An 18,437-nucleotide genomic window follows, 5' to 3' on the forward strand; every position below is an offset into this window, starting at 1 on the left:
GGCAGGGCAGTGAACACATCTCCTAAAGGAACACAGAGTGGCCTTCCTGGAAGAAGAGGGAATGGATGCTGGATTTTCAGGCCAAAAAGTGTCCACTACCCCATATTCCAGAGGACCTGAGGCGTGGAGAGGTTACAAATATTTTCCCAGGGCCACAGAGCTGGGAAGTGGCCAAATCGACCCCAGTCTGTCTAGATCCAAAGTTTGTGTTCTGTTTGTGACCAAATCTGGACAGAGTGGATCTCTCCAAACCCCCCAGAGCTGGTGGGGCTGAGAAAATCACTGCCTCCTGAACAAGTCAGACCAGCATCTGTCTGGGGCTGCGTCCAGGACTTTGAGGTCAGGAGGAGCATCTAAAAGAGCCCTGCCCTCTTGGCTTTGGTCTTGTCCCCGATGCCCTGGGCAATGAGCCCAGCGGGCCCTTTATCACCCCTAGTGGGGCCAGTGTGCAAGAGCTTGGAATGGGAGGTCCAGGAGGCTCCACATCCAGGCCCTCGGCTCAGAGCTACTTCTAACTCATGACTCTCTCTTCTTTCTGTTCTCAGATCGAGAGGACCAGTCCATCCTATGCACGTAAGTGGAGCTGCTTTTTCTTCTGTTTTTTCTGGAGTTGCGATTCAGCCTATTAAAGAAGGCCCATGAGGCAAGGCTCTTGGATTTGTTCACCACCCCATGTGCCTCGCCTCATATCTCATTAGGGAGCAGATGCTCACAAAACACTCGTTGAACAAACGTTCTCGCTCTGAGTCAGGCACACCTACATCGTCAATGATACCTGGCACCATCTTCTTTTGCACGGTCTCCCCTTTTTAAACTAGCATTTCTTGAGCACTTACTATGTGCCAGGCCCTTAACTAAATATTTTATCAGCAGAATTGCCTCTGATCGCATGACAGCTCTGTGAAGGCAGATGCCGTCTCTGTCGGTGAGGAAGTCTTGTGTTAAAGCGTGGCTTTACAATTTCACAATTAGCAGCTGTATCAGTGCCGTATTTGGTGTTTTGTGTCATCGTATTTTTGAGGACTTGGGAACATAGTCAGACGATATTAACTCAGTTTAGGATCATTCAGAGACTCTTCAGTATTCAGGAAAATCCCTCGTGTGGTGGCCCCCAAAGATCTCCGCATCCTAATCCCTGGAACCTGAGGTGAGGTCAGGTTACATGGCATGGGGGGGAGGCGGGGGTTTGAAGGTTGCACATGGTGTTAAGGTTGCCAATCAATTGACCTTAAATTGGGGAGATGGTCCTGGATTATCCAGGAGGGCCTCATGTATTCACAAAGTTCTTAAAACTAGTCGAGGGAGGCAGAGGACAAGAGTCAGAGGGTGATGAATGTGAGAAGAGCTTGACCTAAGATCACTGGCTTTGAAGATGGATGACATCTAGGGTGAGAGGCAAGGATGGGAACCGCCTCTGGAAACTAGAAAAAGGCACACTCGGATCCCCGGGCCTAGTTCCATTTACACATAGAGGCCCCCGTGCAGGGGTGTTGCGTACAAAGCTGTGGGTGCATTACCTTGAAGGTGTTTTAAGGGATTTTTCCAATGTTAACTTTTTGTGATTTTGTTGACTTCTATGCCGTTGGTATCAAACCTCCACATCACAGAAGACTCCACTTCTTGCAGATGTCTGTAGGGACAATCTCTTAGGAATCTAGGTTCATTCATGGCAGGGGCCTTGAGCTGTCAGTGGATCATGTCACTGAAAGACTATTGAGGGGCGGTTAAAAACCATAACACCTGGGTTGCAATCCTGGCCCTGCCTCTCACTGGCCTGGAGCTTCAGGTACAAAGTGTAACCTCTTCATGGCTCCCCATCCTCACCCACAAAGTGGGGAAGCAGGGATGACAATAATGGTCCTCAGGTCACAGGGCTGTTGTGAGGATTGAATGAATAGGTATATGAGAGTGGTACTTAATTCATAGGGCTGTTGTGAGGATTAAGTGAATATTTATATGTATATGTATATAAATGTATATATGTTATATTTATATTTATATAAGTGTGTGTGTGTGTGTGTGTGTGTGTGTATCTGGCTAAGTATCAAGCTCTGTAAGATCATACGTGACTTACAGGGCTTGGCTTGGTTCTCGGCCAGATAAGCTGTTATTATCACGACTGCACTATTATTCTCATGTAGTGTCCTGAAACTATAGAGGCAAACTGCCACGGTTTAAGTCCAGTCACCTCATTTTTATAAAGGAAATCAGAGCGGTTACAAGATTTGCCCAGAGGCACAGAGCAAGTGTTTATGGGCACTGAGACTTGGAGCTAAATTTCTTGGGACGAGTTGGAGAGCCCAGTCCTCATTCGTTGGCCTTTACCGATAAGCCAGCAACAGCCCCCCCGCCCCCAGCCATGGACTGTGGCCAACAGGGAGTGACAAATGGTGGCATCTTCTGAATTTAGCACATAGGTTTAGAGAGAAAGATCTGCAGCCTGCCCAGCTGATTCTTCCATTTAAGGGGTAAGAGCTGACAGCTGAGTGATGAGAAGGAGCCGGCCTCGGGCAGAATTTGGGAAAAGAGCAGCAAGGGCCAAGGCCCTGAGGTGGGGACCCAGTTGCCTTTTGAGGGATGGAAGGCCCGAGGGGCGGGTGGAGGGAGAAAGGAGGTGGGTGGAAGGATGTGGTCAGGGAGGTGACCATGCAGGGCCTTGCAGGCTGGGGGAGAGTGTGGACCAGAGGGAGATCAGATCGCTCTGTCCATTCAGGGAGGCCAGAGTGCCACTCGGGGACATACGTGCACTGATCCCCTCAGGGTCTAGGGGCTTGCATGAGTCACCTGGACACAGTGCCCCTACCTTGCACTCCACACTTGGGTTACTCAGACTCATTGGCAGGAGACATTGGTCTCAGACCATTCTCTCTTCCAAGGGAGGCGACTCAGGATGACAGCTATCCTGCCACTCTTCCCCCAGGGCCCGTGTTGACTCTAGTAAAACTGCGAGGCTCTTGAAGGGTTTGCATTGGGTGCTGCGTTCCCTTCCAACCAGGCACCTCCCACCCCCATCCCTCCCATCCTGTTTTTTGAAAAACTACTTTCTGCAGGGTTTTTAAAGGTGTTTTCGATTACACAGCACAATATTGAGAGGATGTGGATATCTCAAGAGAGTAGCAGCTGTGGTTAGGAGGTGAGCCCTTGGAGCCACGGGTCTGGGTTTACCTTCCTGCTGTGCTGTGTGCCGGCAATTTGTTCTTGGGCAAGTCGGTTAAGCCTGCAAGCCTCAGTCTTCTCATCTGTGCAGTGGGGATATTAACTGTTTCTGCCTCCCAGGGCAGTTGGGAGAATTGAAGGAGCAATGTGGGGGAGAACTGAGCACAGTTCTGAGCACATAGCAGGTGCCCCGTAATTGTTAGCTGGTGTTCTGATCGGTGGTGGTGGTTAGTCCTGGTTGCAGTTCTGCTGAGCCTTGCTTGCTGGAGGCGCTGTGGTGTGCAGGAGAGGGGCCCAGGCTTAGGGATCAGAATCCTGCCTGGGATAGGACCTCTGCTGCCACAGCCCCAGGGATTCCCGAGTTAGACCTCTACAAAGAGTTGAGCAGTTGTGATAGAGACCATCTGTGACATGTTTCCATGTCATTTGCCAATAATCCCTTGTGAATGACCGATGACTGTCCATGGAGCTATTGAACTACTTAACCAGATTCCAAGTATCAGATTTGCAGGTCATTTTAAATTTTACCCTCGAATGAATTTTGTTGGCAGAACTGTCAAAAGGACAGACTCGGGCAATAAATATTTATTTTGTACCCACTGGTGTCAGGCAGGTGCTAGGCCCGGGGGTCCTGGTGGTGAGCTAGATAAATAAGAACTTCAGATGTGATGGTTGCTATGAAGGCAGTGAAATGCAGAGAGAGAAGATTTGGACAATTTGTGGTTAGTTGTCTGTGATCCAGCCCAACTTTTCTTCCCTCATCACTTAACTACCATGCCCCTCCCTCCTGACCAGCCAGCTGCCCTGGGCCCCTTTCTACGCCCACGTGTGCCCAGCATTTCCCTACTATGAATCTTTGTCCTTTCTGTTCCCTTCCCCCGGGACTCTTTGCATCTTTCAGGGCTCAGCTCCTCCTCTGGCTGGGCCACTTCACTAGCTTTCCCCTCACCTCAGTCCTCTCAATCCCGCTACCCTGATAAAGCAATACTAGCCACTTCAGATGATCTGGATTATTTAGTCATTTCCTTGCCTATTGCCTGTCTCCTTCTGGAATGTATGCTCATGGTGGATGGGGACACTCTCCTCGTCTCCCCGCACACTGCCCCACACATAACCAATGTTCAGTAATAAGTAGGCACCGGCCACTGTGAAAGGGAAACCCCCAAACCATTCAGCTTTTATTTGAAAGTGCATCCAGTCACTCCTCAGCCACCAACAGCTGAGCTGTCCTTATGCAATTTTATTTTGGCCGTTGCTGAAGTTGGCCAAAGTGACTTGAGGATCTACAAGTTGATAGCAGGGTATAAGCTTTTAGAAGTAATTAGTAGTCAAGATAAGCCAGGTTGGGACTAACGATTTGCTACCGGTGAATATGTAGTTGAGAAACTGAGAATCGAGCGCATGTAGTTTTTAGACATGAGTCCTATTTGGTCTAGCATGTCCTTCATCCAACGTGAACAAATCGGAGGCCCTGGGCCAGGGACTAGTACATGGAGGGTCCCAGGGTTGAGAGAGAGCTGTGTGTTCAAGGGGTAACTGTGTGTGTGCAGGGGGCTGGATTAAGAGAGAAGGAGGGTGGTGGGCACATGAGATCAGAGAGAGGTGTGAGGGGTCTTCTAGGTCCTGGGGACGAGTTTGAACTTTAATCTAAAATGGGCAGGAAAGAGCTGGAAGACTTCAGCCAGGGCTCAGCAGACCAGTGGGCCACATTCGGCCCTTGTCTGTATATTTGTAAATAAAGTTTTATTGGAACTTTACAACATGTGAATTTGTTTATACATTTTCTTTCATGCTACAAAGGCAGAGCTGAGTAGCTGGGACAGAGAATGTATGACATGCAAAGCCTAAAATACTTACTGTCTGGCCCTTTACAGAAATGGTTTGCTGGCACCTGGCTTAAGTAGTGGGACAATATGATATAATTTATATTTTAATGATAGTATGAATTGAATGTTGAAGGCAGTGATATAAGCAGAATATATAAACATTAGGGGAAAACAGTTATAAAAGTAATAATAGCTAACATGTTTGTGTACCTGGCTTTGTTCTTTAATGTTTTATATATATTCACTCATTTAATCCTCACAATAATCATAAGTGCTTTTATTATGCCCATTTTATAGATAAGTTTGCATTTTATAGATAAGGAAACATCTATAAAATGGGCATGGGAGTAGTTAAATGATTTGCCCAAGGTCACACAGGTAACTGGCAGAGCAGAGATTTGAACTCAGGCAGTCAGGTCCTGGAGCTCATTATGCTATTTTGCCCATTGATGCTGCAGGGGAAGGAGATACTGTTTATACCTGGGGGAGCTGGAGGCAGTCTTCAGAATGGAGGCAGTGCTTAACTGGGCTTTGCAGCGTATGTAGGAGTTGGATAGCACAAATGCCAGAGAACCTTGCAAGCTGCCTGCAGGGATGGGAATCACATGAGGACCAGGGACTGAACAGCTCTGAGATTCAGAGCCAGTTTGGCTTTGCTACCAAGCACAGACCACAAGCTGAAATGGACTTGTAAATGGTATTCAGCCCTGGGAGCCAAGACCAGCCACCTGATTCATAAAGTTACGCAATATAAAAATGCAGTGCCCTTTGTTAAAAAAATTAAGAATTTCTAGATGGCAATAAGAACATTAAATTGATCCCTGTGGACTACACTGGTCACACACCCATGAAGCCTGTCCTGCACGGGGCTGAGGGATTAGCAGCCACTGGGTAGCTCCTCCCAGCCACTGGGGCTGGACTGATTGAAAGGACTTGGCAGTGGGGAATTACAAGGCCATAAAACTGTATATGGTCATGAATCCAGGTCTTCCTACAGGAAGAGGGACCTGGGCTCCAAGTCCCCTAAGAAATAGGACACAGGTTTAGGGTGCTCAGGCCAGGAAGGTATTTTCACCTTCAGAGTTCAGGAGTCAAAAAAGCAAAGATTAATGTTTCTGAAGCAGCCCTGAGCACATCAATCTTTAGATACCCCTCAGCCTGGAGCTTGGGGTGTTTTCTTTGGCGGAACCTCCCAGGACAATTTATTTTTATCAGTAGAACTTGGAAACTGTCCACCAAGCAGCCCATATGGGGAGAAGCGGATTCCCAGAGCTTGTGTCCCGCTTCCCCTCCCCCGCAAGGTGGAAGACCAGGCCATGGTCATGGTCATGCCAATGTCTTTGTTGTAAAAGAGGGGAGGTGGGAAATGCTGAAGGCAATGGTAAAAATTGAGGAAATTGTGGGAAGGGGAAGATGGGCAGTAGTGATCCAGGGACACTGTGTGCACTGCTGTCCTGACTCTTGTCTTGGATCTGAATGGGCTTAGGACCACCTAGTAGGTGGTTTGCCACACTAAGATTGTCTTTCCTTCCTCTTGCTCCAGTTTAGGGGAGACATCTGTCAAGTGTTCTGACATTAGCCTACTTGAAGTAATTCATACTAAGGTGTAAATGACTGAGTGGCTTGGTTTACTGGTCCCTGGTTACATTTTCAAAGAGCCTATTAAGGCAAAGGTAGACACTCAGAATGTATGAATAACTCTTTGATGAAGTGGGTCAGGGCTTTGCTCTGTCTTTGCTGCATTCTATCCCCTTCTCTCACTTACAAGATAAAAAGGGTAGTGGGCAGAACATGGGCTCTGGTATCAAGTAGACGTGTGCTCAAATCTTGTTCCTTCTCTGTTTCCTATCTGTGTGATAGCAGGAGTAGTCAGGACCTAGAACACTTGACTTCAACCTCTCTGAGCCTCAGTTTCCCAGGTACGGGGTGGGGATAGTCAATAACTCCTTCATTAGGTTGTTGGGGGATTATATAACAGATTTGTGAGCATAGAGTAGCCCTTTAACCAATACCAATTCCTTTTCCCTTTTCCTTCCCGTGGTCCTAGAAAGCAAGTTCCTAGAGAGCTGGGCCTGTGTCATGGAGTAACTCGTTAAAATGTAGTAGAAAGAGTCCTGTTTGCATTGGAATCAAAGCCCTGACTTTCCGTTCCGACCCTGCCCTGACCTTGCTGTGTGGCCCAGGGCGAATTGTTTACCCTCTCTGGGCTAGCTTTCCTCTTCTGAGATAACATGGAAGTGATATGTCCTACCTTGGGGGCTGGGGGATAGAAGTAAAGGAGAAAATGCGTGTGAAACAATTAGCACAGGACCTCTGCTCCCCCTTCAAAGTCCAGTCTCTCCTTAAAATTAAAATAAAACTTTTTTGTTGTTGTTTGGACTTAGTTTTACTTCTCATTCCCATTTTACAAAGTGCCTCTGAGGCCACATGGAGTAATGTGGCCATTGGGAATAAAGACCGTTGGGAAGGGAGAGGACAGTGCTAATGCTGGCGTGGGACGTTTCTTTGTTCCTGGCAATCAGACACTTGATTTCTGGACTGTGAGGCCTGTAGGATGGGGTCCTGCAATTAAAGGCACATGTTTCTTCTTTCTCTCTTTTTTTTAAACCATGAGCAAAGTTATTAATGGGCCCTTGGCAGAGCAAATTAATTTCTTATTTCCTAATTAGGAAGCAGAGCAGGGACTGTGCTGGGGCTGGTGGCACTGGTTCAGCACCGAGAACCTTGAGCCGACCTCGGGGCGGACAAATTCTTTTCCAGACTTAAAAAAAAAAATTATCTCTTGCATTTCAGAATATTCAGTGAGCTCAGAAAATGAGAGAGTCTAGGCAAAGACAGGGAACGCAAAAACCAAAAAAGAAAAAGAGGAGAGGAGAAAGGAAGCTCGGGTTGAGGCTCTGTCCTTCCCTTTCACGAGGCCTGGTGGAGCCAGAGGCAGGGCCTGGGCCTCTTGTATGAAACAGCCCCGCCACGGTCATCTCCACTGGCCACCAGAGGCAGCTGGCTCAAGAAGGCCATCTTGGTAAAAATTAAAAAAAAAAATTTTTAAATCTACCCTTATATTTTAGGAGTAGTCTTCTGATGAGACAGATCGGTCATTTACACCTCAGCATCAATTTCGTCAACCAGGCTTATCCTTTGACACCTAGCGGCCACCTTAGATCAGAGAGGGTTCTCCAGACGATGCAGGGGCTTTCGTCTGTGCAGTCGTTGATGAGATAGCCAGTCCTTTTTTTCTGGAAGGGGAGCTTCTAAAGCTTTCACCTTAGGTCCTGATATTCTGAGAGAGACATGTCCTTTCTGGAAAACTGCCTCTTGCCTGATTATTCCATCTCTGACAAAGCTACTGATGATACCTTAAAAGGTAATTTGCAGTAAAACTATTTGGTATGAAGCCTAATGGTAAAACGATGGACTCCGGGTGAAAATGATCTGTCAATGTAGGTTCATCGATTGTGACAAATGTACCTCTCTGGTGGGGATGTTGATAATCCGGAGGCTGTGCGTGTGGGGGGTGCAGAGGGATGTGGGAACTCTGTGCTTTTCTCTCAATTTTGCTTTGAACCTAAAAGTGCTCTAAAACATAGCCTTTTAAAAAAAGTTTCCAAATAAACCTAAATTTGGACGTTGATAGGAAAACTCAGGTTTTCTCGTTCCCTCTTCATCTGCATTCTTTCTTTCATCCTCTTAGTGGGAGGAGTCGATTGAGATATTGGTCCAGGATTTGAGGCCTTACCCGCCCTCTACCAGCGGTGTGACCTTGGGCAAGTTACTTCCCCGCTGAGAGCCTCAGTTTCCCCATTTCGCAAACAGCACGGAGCTGCGGAAGGTACCCACGGAGCCCCTGCGTAGGGTTATCTGCAGCGGGTCACTGTCCCCGTGTCTTTCAGAGGCGAGTCTGGAGCCGGGAAGACGGAGAACACCAAGAAAGTCATCCAGTACCTGGCCGTGGTGGCCTCCTCCCACAAGGGCAAGAAGGACACCAGCATCACGGTGAGTGGCGGCTCCTGTTCGGTGGCCGGGCCGTAGCAGATGGGTCTCCGGGCCTGTGGCCTGACCAAGTTACAGACACGCGCTGTGAAGAGGGCCAGGACTTGGCGCCGTGAGCACCCGGGTCCATGTCTAACTGTCCCCTCCGTGACTGCTCACAAGAGGGCTCATTTCCCACCTGCCTCAGCCAGGATCATCCTCTGAGGGGCCCTGTTTCGCCAGACGGGAGGAGCCCTCTCCCCCCCGCAGGGAGGAGTCTTGCCTTCCCCGGGCCTCTCCATAGTGATGCCATTGTCGCTTTGCTCCAGATAATTTCCCTGCTGTGGGGCTGTCGTATGCACGGTAGGGTGTTTAGCAGCATCCCTGGCCTCTACCCACTAGATGCTGGGAGCGACTCTTTCCCTGGTTATGACACCCATGTCTCTAGACATGCCAGGTGTCCTCTGCCTCTGGAAGCACAGTCACCCCGACCGGAAACCATTGCTTGTATGGATCTGCGAACTCCCTAGAGTGTGGCCCCCTGTCATTCCTCCCTGTGTCCCTCTGACGGGGCCCCAGGGGATGGGAATATGGCTGTCACTCAGCATGTGGACTTCGGTCCCGTGCCGGTGACAACCTCTGCCGTGTGTCAGGTGCTGCCAGATGTGCTCCGGTGATGAGTCCGAGAGGTGCTGTCATTCTAGTCACTGAGCTTCCAGACACATGGGAAAGAGAGAGGCATCAAATGCTCATACAAATGACCCCCAGATGACAGTGTGGTTAAGGGCCTGGAAGAATAGGAAAGGCAGGTTTCTAGAATGATCCCTTCTCGGATCCATCCTTCTCTTCCTCCCTCCATCTGAGCCCGGCCTCATCTGTCCTAGAGGAGGGGACTTCCATGGGGCTGCTTGAAGGACTTTCCAGCTGGAGAGATGGCAGAATGGAGGCCTGAAGATGGCCTGGGTGTCACTGGTTCCTGCCATTCCCGGTCTTGCTTCTGGCGCTCAGAGGTGCCTCTGGAGCAGCCACAGAGACCAGCTTGTCTCTGAGCCCTCAGAGATCTGGGGTGGACACTGGTTTTAGCTTCAGGAACCTTCCTCCCTCAAACAAATGCAGAAAACCGAAGACCCAGCATTTCTGAACTGTCTCTGGCAGGCTGTGTAGAGAGAAAGATCCCCAAGGTTTGCGTGCCAGTTAACCGCTGCTTCCCATTGCCTTTCCTTCCCCTAGAACAGTAAAAATAAGAAATAATAATAATACGTAATAATAATGACCGATCTTTATCAAGCGCCTCCTCCTATGTGCCAGGCACTTTTTTCTCTGCACGTGTAAACACAGCTCAGACAGTATCTCATCTGACACGGTCTTAAAGATTCCACCACGGCCCCTGCAGTTACAAAAACCTTGGAAACGCCTGGGTCTATAAGAGATTAGAAATGGGATTGAGCAAGAGAGAGGGACACTTAAAGAGAAGATGCTGCTGTCGGAGTCGCCCTGGAGAGTGCCGGCGGCCTGGGCGGGGGGACTGAAAGCATAAGTTCTCCAACCCCTGATGTACCGTGATTGAAATAACACTGACATTTGTTTTATACTGTATTGTTCGACCACAGCAAGGCCCATCTCTTGCCTACGTGAGTAACTGGGAGTGTTTTCCTGGTGTGTATGGGAGGCACAGAGTGTATTTAGATCTGCATGGTCCTGTTGCACCCACTGAGCCCCGTAGCCGATGGTAGAACGGGCTAGGCCCCCGAGTTTCACAATCCCTCCAAACCAACAAATGCACCGAAATACCGCCCTGCGGGTGTCCGACGCCAGCGCAGGGTGTGGGGGCGCGGTTGCCACCCGCAGGACTCCCATTGGAATCCCCCGGGGCATCCTCCAGCCTCTGATGGGTTTCCCAATTCAGAATGAATAATCCCCCACCCTCCCCTCCGACTGCCCTCCACCAGTACCACGGCCTGGACCGCCCTAGAGACCTCTGTCCCATCTGGTTGAACGCTTTAGGATTGTCTGGCCCTAAAGCTTCCTTGGCTTGACTGACAATCAGTTAATGGCACTGCTGTGGCATGCCTCCTCCTCTCCTCCCTGCCATCAGCCCTGGATTTCTCCCCAAGCCCTGCCCCCTGGCACTGGTATGTCTCTGTGCATGTGTGTGCAGTGTGTGTCTCTCTTTGCATGATGGTTGCTTGACTGACCTAAGGCTCCCGAGACAGGGGTCTTAGGGGTTGCGATGCACTAGCTTTGGTGGCACGGTAAGGCCCCAGCTATGCGGCACACAACCGGGTCCTGCTCGGACCCCTGCATATGTAAATTCATGTCTAATGCAGAGCTTGGGGGGCTGGCATATGGGTTTCAGCCTGGAAGAGACCCTCAGGGGAACACACTCAATCCCTCTTAGTTAGACCCTGGGCAGCAGTGTCATGGATGGATCAGGAAAATCAGGATTCTAGTTGGGATCTGCTCCTATGTGACCTTGGCCAACTTTTCTTGGCCACAGTCTCACCCATAAAATGATCCCCATGTTTAAAGCTCTCCTGAGAAGAACCTTTTGGCCCCACCAGCTGGACTTCCCATTCTAGAAAGGGACTTTTTTGTGGGATATAGGGACCCCAAGTTTGTGTTGACAAAGTGATCCCTTTAGACTTCTTCCCACCGGCCAAGGAAAGCCCATTGCTCTCGTCATAAATTTCCACAAGCCCCGAATCCAGGGGTTAGTTCCACTTGTGGCTGAGGTTTCACAGAGATGACACGGGCTTCATCTTTGGGAGCCGCAAAGGAGGAGGGCATGTGAATAAACATATAGGTAGGTAGCGGCTTCCTGTTCCGTCCCCTTAGGGACAGCTACCCTGGTGTGCAGAGGAGCAGGCAGAAAGCTGGGCGCTCCCCTTCCCCCTTCAGAACCTTCAGAACCTTCCTTAGCTTCTTTTTAGCCCAGCCCTGCTGCCCCGAACAAAAGGAACAGGGACAACAGCAGACAGAAGCCACCACTCCCCAGCGAGACCCGGACAAGAGCTTGCACAGGGAGGCCTCTGGGCCAGTCTGCAGCAACGAGCAGCTCCTCGCTTCCCAGCATGACTTACCCCGTTGGCTCTTTCCTGCCACGATTAACCCCTTGACTGCATTTTGCACAGGATCCCCTCAGAGGGGCCAGTGGGCTGTGTCCAGCCTCAGCTGCATTTAACCTGATGAATGGAGCTCAGGCAGCCTGCTTTGAGGCTTTGTTCTGCAGTCAGTTTAAAGGACTCCTGGTGGGTTTCGCACAGTCCTTGTCTTCCGCAAGAGCCTTCAGGAAACTAGTCCTGCGAAAGGAAAACTTGCAACTTAAAAAAGAAATCGTCCTAATGCCATCAGGAGTGGTTTAGCTTGAAGATGGTTGCCTGTTAAACATCAATGGGGCCGCGTGCCGTTCACTGTGATGTAAATGACATCCCAGTGTTGTCAGGGCAGAAGCTCTGAGGGGCAGAGATACTGCAGAAATGAACAGGCCCCATCTGGGAAAAAATTGGTCTTCCTGGGGAACAGAGGTCCGAGCTGTCGGAGAGCTCAGCCAGTTGATAGCGTTGGGGCCTCAGAGCAGGTCGGAGATAGGCTGGGGAGAACCTGTGGGTTCAGGGCTGAGTTATGGGACAACATCCCTCTAGGGCAGAACTGTCAGTGCCTGGGCCTCTCTCTCCAATAACTAGATATGAATGAATTTTAGGGAGAGCTGGAAAAGCAGCTTCTACAAGCAAACCCGATTCTGGAGGCTTTTGGCAACGCCAAAACAGTCAAGAACGACAACTCCTCGCGATTCGTAAGTAGCAAGGCCGTGTGGGTTTCCGGGGAAAGGCTCAGGTCCCATGGTGTCATCTCTTGCCTGAGAAAGCAGAGTGTGTTTGCAGGGGGAGTCTGGGATGGAAGGTATAGAGGCATACGTCACAACATTTTGCTCTGTATTCTCAGTCCTGTCTTGACCTTACAACCCTGCAAGGGCTCCTCCCACTCCTTCCTTCATTCACTATTCATTCAACAAATATTCATTGAGAATCTGTTGTGCACTAGGCACCCTGTTAGGCATTTGACATTCATAATTGATTCAATAGATATTTACTAACACCTAGTATGTGCTGGACACTTATATCCAATACTCATTCATTTATTCAGCAAAACATGGATCGAGCACCTCCTAGGTACTAGGCACATACATCCTTCATGAACATTTATTAAGCACCTACTGTGTACAATCATTCTGGTAGGTGGTTTTATGCATACTATTGTCTTGTGTGTTTTTCATTTGCTCAGTTAATTTTTATTAAGCACCTACTGTATATCAGACACTGAACTATGCTCACAGGATCATGGGGGACAATTCAGAGGTGATTACAGCCTTCATGAAGCTTGTGGTCTAGTTGGGGAGCCGACAGTCAACAAGGCAGGAGGTGCCACCTTCCCACACATGCTCCCCTAGGCTTCAAGGGCCTCCCCTTCTCACTTGAGCCTAATGGGACAAGAGAATCCTGAAATTAGGTGTCTATTGGTGCCTAGACAAAAATTATTTTGTTGTACAAACTAAATGGTGGTTTCCATGGGAGAGTTAGAAAGATGTTTTAAAGTGGGAATCCTGAGGAAAGAGTGAGGAGGGTTTTGGAAATCTGGGGGAGTGCTGATTGGAATGTCACATGATTGGGGCCTCTGCTGATTTGTGGGTGCCTCTCTGAACTGTCATTCGCTGGGGTGGGATCCTGTGAAAAACTCTCGGTGAAAACCTCTGCCCTGTCCCTTAGAGCTGCTCTGCTCAGCACCCCTGTGTCCTCTATACTCACAAAATAGTCCCCAGCCTGTCACCCTCAAGACCCACTTTATATATATATATATATAGATGGATGGATGGATGGATGGATGATAGATAGATGATATAGATAGATAGATAGATAGATAGATAGATAGATAGATAGATGATAGATAGATAGATAGATAGATAGATAGATAGATAGATAGATAGATAGATAGATTTCAGAGAGGAATAGAAAAGGAGAGAGAGAGATAGGAACATCAATGATGAGAGAGTTGTCGTTGATCAGCTGCTGCCCCCAATCAGGGATCGAGCCCACAACCCAGGCATGTGCCCAGACCGGGAACTGAACCTCGATCTCCTGGATCCTAGGCCAACGCTCAACCACTGAGCCATATCCGGCCAGGCAAGACCCACTTTTTATAATAACTATGCAATGTCCCCTTCTCTTTCCCAAAATTAGAATTAAAGATAACCTACTATACACACCAGATAAAAACAAGTCAGCATAATGCCTTAATTGTAACATGAAGGCGAAATAAAGCAAAACAATTTATAATTAAAATGTGCATTTCAGCATATCAGTGCTCAGGCCGGATGACCTAAGAAGACACAGTAAAACAGTCATACACTTGCATTTATATCCAGGGTCACCGGAACCGGGGCAGCTGCAAATGCAGAAGGACACAGGGTGAGGTTGTCTGGGGACTGATGCATGGAATGGGGTTTTCCAAAATGACAACACACTCTTGGGAAAGCTCTGAACCAAAGAACAATTTGCTCTAGAGCTACATGGATGTGATATTCTTATATTCGAACACCATTTAACATTTTTGTGTGTTTTTATCTAAAACAGGGTTAGGTTCTAGGTCAGCTAATTACAAACAGGTTTTTCACTCCTCTGAATGTCAGACGGGACATTTGAAAGTCGTAGGGGATGTGGACAGTGCTTGGTGCCGGCGATTCTCCCCGTCATTGCATCCTTGGCTCCTGTCCACTAAAAGGAATGGCCCCCACCATCATGTGACACCCCAATCAGTCACTCCCCCAGATTTCCAAAATCCTCATGGCAGATGTGCTACCTCCACTAAGAAGCACTGCATGTGTATGTTGTAACCCCGTGTGAAGTTTCTAGACGACACAAATGAGAGCCGATTAACCGTGAACCCGAAAAATGTCCTCCACTTACTAGTGCCCACGCTTTCTTGAGAGGAAGAGAGAGGGTGGCACCCGGGACCAGTGTGTTTTCTGCTACAGTTGCAATGACTTGGGTCATCCCAGTCATGCTACTGACTTACCTCCTGATGGGGAATGTGAGGGTTTTGTCAAGGCTTGAGCAAGCCTGGGAGACTGTGTCCGCACAGGTGAACATTTCCCACCATGTACGTCACGGGGGCCAGAAAGGACGCGATCCTTTGTCAGCTACTGAAAAAGGAGGTAAAGGGCCAGGGCTGCGAGATGGTTTTGTGGTTCAGCTGAGGCAGAGGCAGGTGGATTGGGCATCGTATCCTGGTAAAGAGATCTGATGAGCCCCGGGTGGGGGCGGGAGAGGGACGGTCATGGCCCAGTCCTGCCCAAAGAACCCCTATGCAGGGCCTGCTTGGATAGCGTGGCTCCTGGAGTCCCCATTCATGCTCACCCGTCCCAAAGAGGAGGTTTAATTTGCAACTGGATCAACTTGGGCCTGACTCCCTGTGGTGGACCCAGCACATTTCTGGGCGGACAGTGGGGAGGGAGCCCTCCAGCTACTGAAGTGTCAACATGCCTCCCTCTTATGACTCTACCTCAGGAGTGCTGTTACGCTGGGAAGCTCTCTCAGCCTCAGTTTTCCCACCTCTCCAATGGGGATAGCTATGATGGACTGAGGGTCATTTCAAGAGCTGAGTGAAACTGACTTGTGAAAGTGTCTCCGTAAGGCCCAGATCATCCCAGCTCAGAGATGGTGGTTCCTTCTGACAGGTTGCCCTGTGAGACTCTGAGTCTGTGGGGTCCCCCCTCAATGCTCCCTGCCATCTCCCTGCCCCACTGCCTGCAGGAACAGGTGAGGGGCTGAGGCTGGCAACTGACCGTGACCTGTGCTTTCCTGTTGACAGGGCAAGTTCATCCGCATCAACTTCGACGTCACCGGTTACATTGTGGGAGCCAACATTGAGACATGTATCCTTTGCTGAGCCTGGGCCACTTGGGACCCCTGCTCAGCCAATCTCCTGCCCAGAGTCTCAGGGGCCTGAGAAAGGCACAAGAGCTCTCCCTCTGTCCCTAGACTGTTGGGTTCCTTCCAGAACAAATTTTCCTGAGGGTCTTTCTCCCTTAATAGCAGGCATTGTGGTGTAGTGGTCCCAGGGTTTGAACCCCAAACAGCTTGCTTTTGATTCTGGACTGACCTCTCCCTAGCTGAGTGACCTTGGGCCAGTTACTCAACCTCTCTGTGCTTCGTCAGTGAAGTGGCGATGATAATAGTATACCTGTCTCGTAGAGGTGTTGGAAGAATACAGTTAATTAATTCATGTAAAGCTCTCAGAACCACGCCAGGGATAGTTAAGAGCCGGTTGGGTCTTGGCTATTGTGTGATCTTCACGTCATCCTTACCAAGCCATAGTCCAAGGCCACAGCTAGGAAAATGGCAGAAATTGAGCTTTCCCAGAGGAATGGTCATGCTGCAAAGGACATATAGAGCATCTCTTAAGAGTCTGGATGGTGAAGTGGAGCACAGTTAGAAATTTCTGGACTTGGGGACCACATCTAGGGGTTAGTCATTAATCAACGTGAGTCGGAACTGGAAGGTCGACCCATGTGAGTCGAGGCGGATGGCTTGACTCAGCCCGTCCCTAAGGCTCCTCAGAACTCTCCAGGGAGCCTGTCCCGGCTCCTGAAGGTTTCTCCTCCAGCACCTAGTGCGACAGGGACTGGGGAAGACGGTTGGGTTCCTGCAATGGAAGCACCCATGGTATCCCCAGAATCCTTAACTCCTCCCAAACCAGATCTGCTGGAAAAGTCCCGGGCGATTCGCCAGGCCAGAGACGAGAGGACGTTCCACATCTTTTACTATATGATTGCTGGAGCCAAGGACAAGATGAAAAGTAAGTGACCAGCAGGGACGAGTTGGCTGTTAAAACAGGGCCCAAGATCCTGCCGGGGGAAGAACTGTGTGTTTGGTGGCAGTTGCAGCCTTCGTCATCTCCTTGCGGTGAGGGAGGGAGTGTGGCTTCTGCTCAGTCATTCTCATTTACTGAGCACCTACAGAGTCCACATCGAGTCCCATTAGACACACTCTGTGCCTTCCAGGGAGGCAGAAAGACACTGGCTGTATTTGCTAGTTTATAAAACTTGCAGGTATATAAGATACAGTGTTTTAAGGAATTTGAAGGGGAAGTGGAACTAAGCACTTTTCATTATATATGTGTGTTTTTAAAAGAAGAGTGTATTGATTTTGAGAGAGAGAGGAAGGGAGAGAGAGGGAGAGAGACATCTATGTGACAGTGCGACATCAATCAGCTGCCTCCTGTATGCCCCCTACTAGGCATTGAGCCCACAGCTCAGGCACGTGCCTTGACTGGGAATCTAACCAGCAATTTTTCTGAACAGGACTAAATAGTAAATCTTTCAGGCTTTTTGCAGGCCACAGGGTTTCTGTCACAACTGCTCGGTTCTGCCACTGTACATAATATAAAAGGAGCCATAGGCAATACATAAATCAGTGGGCACAGCTGTATTACAATCAAATGTTATTTACAAAAATAAGGGTGTGCTGATCTCTGTTGTAGGGAAAATATTGTTTTATGTAAGAACAGTATACTGTCTGCCTCGTTCTGTTAGGAAATATGTTCTAGACATGTAGTAATCTACTAATTCTTAAAAGAATATATAGACCACCTAGCTGAAAAGGGAACATAGCAATGAATATAGGCACATGATATGGTCTACATTCTGGTATTAAGTTTAAGTCTAAAACTTGAGAACAATACAAACTTTGTTTCCCATCAGTTTTGTGGCCCAGCTTTAGTTATTTTGATAAAGAATTAGGTGTATTGCAATATGCACCGCTGGGGGGAACATTCGCTTATTTCTTCTTGATGCTTGATGGTCTGGAGCAATTTTGGATAAAAGGGAGGGATGCTGAATGGATGCCATACACATGTAAACAGGTAAATTAATAGTTACCGTGCAGACACTATGGGGTGGCTGGGGGAGAAATATTTACATCCCTCATCCTCCTATTTAGCACCAAAGTCAGCAGTTTGGTTGGTTGGTAACTTGGGTTCCAGTTTTGTGCTCTGTCTGTAGTCTTCCAGAAACTGGGTGAGGGATCAGGCTAACAACTAAGATTTCTAGGAACCATTTCTATTCTTGATGATAGATCTGGGAAGAGGTCAGGCTTTTAGAGGAAATAAAATATTTTTAAAATTTATCCATAGTCTGGATAATGAGTTCTTGGCAAAATCCCAAATTCCTTGTGACTTTAATCAGGCATTTCAGTTAACCCAAGGACTTGAGTTTATTGGTGTCTTGGGTCAGTGAAACCTTGAGTTTATCAAGTAGCTTACAAGTGACATGACCCAGAAAAGACCTTTATTTTAAACGAAAAGTATCTCACTGATTTACTTCCAAAAGTATAATAAAATCCAGTCTAATTAAAGTTTGATCTGGAAGAGGACACTTGATGTATCAGAGGGTGTTATAAAAGCAAGAAAAAGGGAAGCAATTATAAATTTAGG

At 48.5% G+C, this 18,437-nt stretch overlaps 1 protein-coding gene across 4 annotated transcripts in view; it reads left to right on the forward strand.

The window, feature by feature from the left end:
- The window catches only part of MYH11 (myosin heavy chain 11), a 91,345-nt gene that overhangs the window by 30,523 nt on the left and 42,385 nt on the right, over positions 1–18,437 (forward strand). For 2 of the 4 annotated variants that reach the window (XM_016196244.2, XM_087815643.1), the window contains exons 3-8: positions 546–573; positions 8,873–8,975; positions 10,562–10,582; positions 12,652–12,744; positions 15,816–15,879; positions 16,704–16,802. In XM_016196244.2, coding sequence (XP_016051730.2) covers positions 546–573; positions 8,873–8,975; positions 10,562–10,582; positions 12,652–12,744; positions 15,816–15,879; positions 16,704–16,802 — 408 coding nt within the window. The remainder of the gene's footprint in view (positions 1–545; positions 574–8,872; positions 8,976–10,561; positions 10,583–12,651; positions 12,745–15,815; positions 15,880–16,703; positions 16,803–18,437) is intronic. The other 2 variants (XM_087815641.1, XM_087815642.1) reach the window with 1 other exon arrangement.

This window comes from Miniopterus natalensis, chromosome 3, assembly GCF_054644295.1.
Source record: "Miniopterus natalensis isolate mMinNat1 chromosome 3, mMinNat1.hap1, whole genome shotgun sequence".
Classification (NCBI taxonomy): Eukaryota; Metazoa; Chordata; class Mammalia; order Chiroptera; family Miniopteridae; genus Miniopterus; species Miniopterus natalensis.